The sequence below is a fragment of the Carlito syrichta genome, unplaced genomic scaffold (assembly GCF_000164805.1).
Source record: "Carlito syrichta isolate Samal-C Ts95f unplaced genomic scaffold, Tarsius_syrichta-2.0.1 Scaffold306628, whole genome shotgun sequence".
Classification (NCBI taxonomy): Eukaryota; Metazoa; Chordata; class Mammalia; order Primates; family Tarsiidae; genus Carlito; species Carlito syrichta.
In genome coordinates this window covers 531,860-539,152 of record NW_007250724.1, presented here as the reverse complement: position 1 = coordinate 539,152, position 7,293 = coordinate 531,860, and the positions used below count along the sequence as shown (strand labels likewise).

The 7,293-nt window shown below is 54.7% G+C and overlaps 1 protein-coding gene across 3 annotated transcripts in view; it reads left to right on the top strand.

Annotated features, from left to right (window-relative positions):
- MST1R (macrophage stimulating 1 receptor) overlaps positions 1-7,293 on the top strand; it is a 13,659-nt gene that overhangs the window by 1,546 nt on the left and 4,820 nt on the right. The window contains exons 2-14 of one of the 3 annotated variants that reach the window (XM_008063181.2): positions 2,854-3,042; positions 3,116-3,244; positions 3,422-3,592; positions 3,814-3,974; positions 4,338-4,503; positions 4,612-4,748; positions 5,158-5,319; positions 5,414-5,507; positions 5,644-5,853; positions 5,936-6,082; positions 6,163-6,328; positions 6,498-6,599; positions 6,677-6,883. In XM_008063181.2, coding sequence (XP_008061372.2) covers positions 2,854-3,042; positions 3,116-3,244; positions 3,422-3,592; positions 3,814-3,974; positions 4,338-4,503; positions 4,612-4,748; positions 5,158-5,319; positions 5,414-5,507; positions 5,644-5,853; positions 5,936-6,082; positions 6,163-6,328; positions 6,498-6,599; positions 6,677-6,883 — 2,041 coding nt within the window. The remainder of the gene's footprint in view (positions 1-2,853; positions 3,043-3,115; positions 3,245-3,421; positions 3,593-3,813; positions 3,975-4,337; positions 4,504-4,611; positions 4,749-5,157; positions 5,320-5,413; positions 5,508-5,643; positions 5,854-5,935; positions 6,083-6,162; positions 6,329-6,497; positions 6,600-6,676; positions 6,884-7,293) is intronic. The other 2 variants (XM_008063182.2, XM_008063183.1) reach the window with 2 other exon arrangements.

The window sequence follows — 7,293 nt, the reverse complement described above, 5'->3', positions numbered from 1 at the left end:
ATCCTTCCGCCTCAGCCTTCCAAGCAGCTGGAACCACAGGCACACGCTACCACGCCCAGCTAATATTTGAGTTATTGTAGAAATGAGGTCTCACCAAGTTGCCCAGGTGGGTCTCGAACCCGCGGGTTCAGGCAATCCACTCACCTCAGCCTCCCAAAGGTGCGGGATTACAGGCTGAGCCACCGAGCCCGGCTTCTCACCCAGTTTCTAAGTGCCGGGAGTAGTGTGAGAAACCAGCTAAAGGCCGCAGTGGAGACTCATCTCCCAGCCAGGCTGGCCCCTGTTGCTGCCTCATTTTGCTCTTTGTCCTTCCTGCACATCATGGCTTCTGATTTTTTTAGGTAATTTCCCTGATTATGTGAGGATGAGATTACATTATAACTGTCTTTCTGCCAGCATAGCTCCCAAACTCCCAATAGCATGGTGGGCATCCCCTCCTATCACCCATATCCTCAGGAATAAACTCAGAAAAATATGCACCTGACACATACAAATACAAGGCATCTCACACACACAAATAGGAGACACATGCTCACAGATTCACATAGATCACAGCTGCTTGCCAACACTGTTTCACTTTCCTTTGTTTTAGTCTGCTTTCCAAAGGGGGTGGAGCAGGGGTTGTCAGAGAATCATCTCCTCCTCTGCCCCTCCTTCTCCCCACCTCAGCCAGCCACCAGGTTTCAGGGAGCCTCTTTGGCTTTGGACATCTGGGAGTTTGTTGGGAAGCCTGCATGGCCTGGTCTTCACTAACCCATTTGCCGTCTGGTGATTGGGGGAGGACCTGACACACACAGGAAGGCAGCTTGGCTCAAGAAGTTTCTGGGAGCCTCACTCTGGTCTTGTGCAAGCAACTATAAACATCTGGGGATGAGTAAAGACCTAGGAGGGGCTGGTTGGAATTGGTCCATCCCAGATTTTTTTTACTGTAATTGAGGCTCTGTCCCAGGCAGGAGGTCTCACAGCTCATGTGGAACTGGAGGCTCCTCCTAACAGACCCTACCCAGGTTCTCTCCAGCCATGGTGTCAAGAAGAGAAGTAGAGATGAACCAAGGAAATGGAACCTACAGCCACTACTCTTAGAGTGTCTGACCATCCTGTATCACTGGTCCTGCTGTGACATTCTCAATTGACTCCTTTCTATCTCCTATTAATACCTCAGAGCTGGGAGGGAAACTTGTACCCAGTGTGGGGTGGAGCATGTGGGGTTCACCCCACACTGGGTACAAGTTCTGCTGAGTACATCTGGATTGAGAGGCCCTAGGGTAGAGACTCCTTGTCTGTGCCTGGGTACCCCTGTCTGGCCCCTTCTCTTCCTCTGGGAGTCAGAGCCTTTTCCCAGCTTAGCTAGTGATCTCTGGGTCAGAAGACACCCAGCACACCCAGGCAGTGCCAGACTCCAGGAGACCTACTCTTAGTCCCTGCCCACAGACTGGTCAGGCCATCAGGAGATGTATAAATCAGCCTGTACAGTGTTTATCCAGTGACTCTGGGCATGTAGCTGCTAGAGCAGCACCTATTGTGTGATAATAGTAGTTGCTCTCGGGAAGCCCAAGGGGTTCAGAGCTGGTGCCTGTCTTCTGTTGATTCAGGTAGGGTGCAGATCCTCCATGGGGCATTGGACATTAAGTAGCTAAGGCCCCTAACTAAGTCTGGGAACCCAGAGCTAAGGCCCTGGGGCCTAGGGACCAGCAGGCAGGGGTGTGGGACTGGCTAGGGTAGGGCCTCTTTCAGTCCCAGAGCCCCACCTGTCCCTGAGTCATGCTAAAAACACCTGGCAGGCTTCCTGCTAGGGCCAACCTGCTTTCCTGCCTCAGTGAGGACAAAGTCCCAGTCCCCACCCACCCAGGCTACAGGCCCAGGGTGTGTGGGGTTTCTAGGCTAAGCTCTACACCTACTTTATCAGTACTGAGGTCTCAGGACTGGGTTAAGCCTATGTGGTCTGATGGTGTCTTCAGAGGCTCCTGCCTTGAGAAGTACCCACAAGGCTGGTGAGAGAGAGTCCTGAGCACCTAGGGCTGGCTACTGAGCCCTGCCTGCACCTTGCACTCGGCTTCAGTACCTCAAGTTCATAACTGAGCTTCCACAGTCCCCCTGGGGCACAAGTGCAGTCCCCAAAACACTCTCTTGCTAAAAACAGGGAAGAGATTTGTGTCTTCTATCCTCTAAGGCCTAGTTCTAACTCCCAGGCTGTAGGGCCTTGGTTTATTCCTTTATGCCCTGAAGGACGTGTAAGGAGCAGCCGGAGGTGCGGGAAGACCTTTGGAGTCTCAGGGAGAAGGACCATGTTACCAATCTGGTGCTGTCCAATTAACCTTGGAATCCAGCCCCTTATGCAAGTGGGGAAACAAACCCAGAGGGAAAAAGATTTGCTAAGAGGCAGAGCAGGGCCAGCAGGGGGCAGAAAAGGACTTTGGTTGAGCTCAGACTTCTAACCTGGCTCTTCTCCAGAGGGGCCATGCGGTGGTCTTAGACAAGTGACTAAACCTCTCTGAGCCTGTTTCCTCATCTGTAAAATGGAGGTGGTGAGAGCACCCATTGTTCAAAGTAGTTGTGAGGATGGAATAGGGTTAGATCTGTAAGACTCAGTAATTCATGATCAAAATGGACATGGCAGGGTGGGGCAGGGAGTAGGGGAAGCTGGTCTTCCAGCCTGGGCCTTCCTCCCTCCTCTTGCTACTCTGAGAACCCTGTGCAGGATGCAAGAGTTGGTAACTGGCTGGCCCACAGCCTTCTCCAGTCAGGCAAGGTGAGGGGTGGAAGTTTTGGGCTGCTGTGGTCACTTACAGAGGACCCAAGGGGTTAGTACACAGGACCGAACCCTGACTTCTTCCATTTCTTGTCCCTCCCCAGCCTATCCTGGAGGGCTCCAGTCCCAACACCAGCTGCCACCACTTCCCTCTGCTGGTCAGAGGTAGTCTCTCACGTGTGGACCTATTCAACGGGCTGTTGGGACCAGTACAGGTCACTGCATTGCATGTGACACGCCTTGACAATGTCACAGTGGCCCATATGGGCACAACTGATGGGCGTATACTACAGGTAGGTCCTCATAGCTCCCTGGCCCTGGGTTCCTGTCCCCATCCCCATTTTGCTCAGAGCTGACCTGTCGTAGGTGGAGCTGGCCAGGTCACTCAATTACTTGCTGTATGTGTCTAACTTCTCGCTGGGCAACAATGGGCAGCCCGTGCAACGGGATGTCGGTCACCTTGGGGACCATCTCCTCTTCGCCTCTGGGAATCAGGTGAGGTGGGCAGTGTCAAGGCCTGGGGCTAGGGTTGTGGGAGCATAGACTCTTATCCAATCCAGGGGGGCACTGACAGGTTTCACCACCCTAGTCTACAATGGGGCCAGAAGGGTCTATGGGGCCCAGTCCTTCTCTCTAGTCACCACTCCTGAGCCACCTGTCTTCCATCCCAAGGTCTTCCAGGTACCTATCAGGGGCCCTGGCTGCCACCACTTTGTCACTTGCGGGCGTTGCCTGCGGGCACAGCGTTTCATGGACTGTGGTTGGTGTGGAAGTATGTGTGGCCGGCAGAAGGAATGTCCTGGCTCCTGGCAACAGGACCACTGCCCACCTGAGCTTACTGAGGTATGGCATCTCTGGTGGGGCACAGGTAAGGGTGAAACAAGCTGGGCCTGGGGTGGTGAACAGTAAGTCTTGATCATGATTCTCCTCAGGCTTAAAATGTCTTCAGTATCTATATGCATTCTTGGCATAAGGAACAGCACATGCAAAGACTTGGAGGCAGGAAAATGCTTGAATGAGAACTGGCATATAAGGACTCAGGCTATCTGTTCCCCCCATTTCAGTTCTACCCCCACATTGGACCCCTAAGGGGCAGCACAAGGCTGACTCTGTGTGGCTCCAACTTCTACCTGCACCCTGCTGGTCTGGTGCCTGAGGGAACCCATCAAATCACTGTGGGCCAAAGTCCCTGCCGGCTGTTGCCCAAGGACACCTCAAATCTCAGGTATAACCTGCTCCCTCCCCACTCTATTCTTGATGGGACAACCAAGCAGCTTCTTTCCTGTGAGGCCCTGTTCTCTGCTATCAGGGGCTAGGGGATGTGGGGAAAGCTGCAGTGGCTCTGGCTGCTTTGTGTCTGGGGAGATAACTCTGTCTCTTTTTTGAGCTTACATGTGTCCTTCCTGTCTGTTGATGCATGCACCAGGAAATGTTAGTTTCTGTCCTGCCAGATCCTGCCCTCCTTGGAGGGAGGCATAGGTAGAGAAATGCCATCCTCAGGCTCAGAGGAGCCCCGAGACTTGTGGCGGGCATGCAGTTAGGCCTATGTGATTCCCAGCTGACTTCAGGGGTTGCCCTTGTGCTACAGACCAGTGCCTCGGAAGGACTTTGTAGAGGAGCTTGAGTGTGAGCTGAAGCCCTTGGGCACCCAGGCAGTGGGGCCTACCAACGTCAGCCTCACCGTGACTAACATGCCACCAGGCAAACACTTCCGGGTAGATGGCACCTCCATGCTGGGAGGCTTCTCTTTCATGGTGAGGCCACCTTGCCCTGTCTATGCCCTTGACCAATGGGCAGTAAGAGGAGGGAAGGGCTTGGAGTAAAGAGACTATTCTACATAAGCCACCTTTATGGTCTCTTAGGAGCCAGTGCTGACAGCAGTGCAACCTCTCTTTGGCCCATGGTCAGGGGGCACTCGTCTCACCCTTGAAGGCCAAGGTCTGTCTATAGGCTCTAGCCGGGCTGTGCTGGTCAACGGAACTCAATGTCTGCTAGAACAGTAAGTACCACCAGGCAAGAGGATGGGAGGCCACAGGGCTCTACGCAGGGGAGCCTCACCAGGTTGGGAGCTAGATCCTGTTAGTAAAGAGGAAAGAGGACTCTGTCACATGGTCAGTGTGGTAGACAGGTCCAGGAAGAAGGGTCTGCTGCCCCCTTCAGCCCAGAGGCAAGAAAGCCCATCACAGGGTCCACTGGCTGTGGCCAAAGCTATGGGGAACTTGTTCTCTTCCCTTCTGCCCCCTTGTAGGTCTTGCTGGGACCACCCTACCTTCAGACGGACCCATGGAGTGTGGGTGGGTGGGAGAGATGACCAACAGAGGAACTGCGTGGGGTCGGCAGGCCCCTGGAGGAAGTGAACGTGGTCATCACAAGGAGTGTGCCTTGAGTCCAAATCCTTATTCCTGCAGGGTCAGTGAGAGACAGCTTTTATGTGTCACACCCCCTGGGGCTGCCATGGCCCGCGTCCCCCTTAGCCTGCTTGTAGGGGGTGCCAAGGTGCCTGGTTCCTGGACCTTCTGCTACAGGGAAGACCCCATTATACTTGACATCAGTCCTAAATGTGGCTACACGTAAGTGTCACCTCCTTGCCCATCCTGGCCTCTGGGGGATGAGAAAGCCAGCCTCAGAGGAAGCTCAAGTTCACCACCCTGCCCTCTTCCACAGTGGCTCCCACATCACCATCCATGGCCAGCATCTGACTTCAGCGTGGCACATAGAGCTGTCATTCCATGATGGGCTTAGGGCAGTAGGGAATAGGGTGAGTGGGTGCTGGCCAGGAGGGAGGTAGGCTGGACTAGTCCCCTGAGCCCTGTCCCACGCCATGCTGGGCTGAGGAGACTGGAGTAGCCACAGATGGGACGCCTGGCTAACCACTCTCATGTGGGTCCCAACAGTGTGAGGGGAAGTTTCCGGAGCAGCAGCAGTGCCGCCTGCCTGAATATGTGGTCCGAGACCCCCAGGGGTGGGTGGCTGGGAATCTGAGTGCCCGGGGAGATGGAGCTGCTGGCTTTATACTGCCAGGCTTTCGCTTCCTACCCCCACCCCGTCTACCCAGTGCCACTCTATTCCCACTGAAGCCTGAGGAACATGCCATTAAGTTCGAGGTAAGTGGGGGATGGGGCAGGGACAGTGAAGGATCTGGAGATGGGGCCAGACCATGGCTGGTCCTCATGACCATCTCTGCAGTACATTGGGCTGGGCGCTGTGGCTGACTGCATGGATGTGAACATAACCGTGGGTGGTGAGAGCTGCCAGCACGACCTTCGGGGAGACATCGTTGTCTGCCCTCTGCCCCCCTCCCTGCAACTTGGCAAGGATGGTGCTGCATTGCAGGTAGGCAGCCCAGCTGGCCCTCTGTAGAAAACATGGGCTGAGGGCCTGCAGGCTGGGCCTGAGTTGCCACCTGCCCCTAGGTCTGCGTGGATGGTGGATGTCACATCCTGGGTAGGGTGGTGCGACCAGGTCCAGAGGGAGTCCCACAGAGCACAATCCTTGGTGTCCTGCTATCCTTACTCCTGCTTGTGGCTGCTCTGGCCACCGCACTAGTCTTCAACTACTGGTGGCAAAGGAAGAAGCTAGGTGAGCACTTCACTCTTGCCCTCATTTATCCCCTACCCCCAAACAATGGCATCTCCAAGTCCCCACATCCTCTCTCTGCCTAGGCCTTGGGGACATTCCATACCTCCCTGGAGGGGTTCAGCTCCTAGGAGCTTGGAAAGCCTGGCCACCAGGGGCTGTCTTTCCACAGTTCTTTCTCTCAACCTGAGTGACCTGGCATCCCTGGACCAGACTGCTGGAGCCATACCCCTGCCTTTTCTCCACTCCAGCTCTGACTACAGAAATGACCTTGGTGAGATGGTGGAGGTTCTAGAAGCTAGGACCACTCCCTCTCTCTACAAACCCCTCACTCCTTCTCTCTCCCCACAGCACTTCCTGCCACTGACAGTCTGGATTCCACCACTCGGGTTCACAGAGCATCCTTCTCAGACAGCAAGGATGGATCTTGTGTCCCGCTGCTAAGGACAGAGTCTATCCGGCTTAGGGACCTGGACTCTGCGCTCTTGACGGAGGTCAAAGATGTGCTGATTCCCTATGAGCGGGTGGTCACTCACAGTGACCGAGTCATTGGCAAAGGTGCAGGGGCCAGGTGGGGCTAGGGCAGAGATGGGGATCTTGAGATCACATAGGTTCAAGGAACAGTTGAGTCAGACTCTGCTGTGGCCTTCTCACCAACCTGTGTGGCCTTGGGTATACCATTTAACCTCTCTGACCTCCATTTGCTCATGTGTGAAATAGGGACTAGAAGAGTTTTATTTGCCAGGCGCAATGGCTCACGCCTATAATCCCAGCACTTTGGGAGGCAGAAGCAAGAGGATTGCCTGAACCCAGGGATTCGAGGCTGGCCTGGGCAACTTGGCAAGACTTTGTGTCTACAATAAATCAGCAAAATTAGCTTGGTGTGGTGGCGCATGTCTGTAGTTCTAGCTGCTTGGAAGGCTGAGGTGGAAGGATCACCTGAGCCCAGCAGGTCGAGGCTGCGGTGG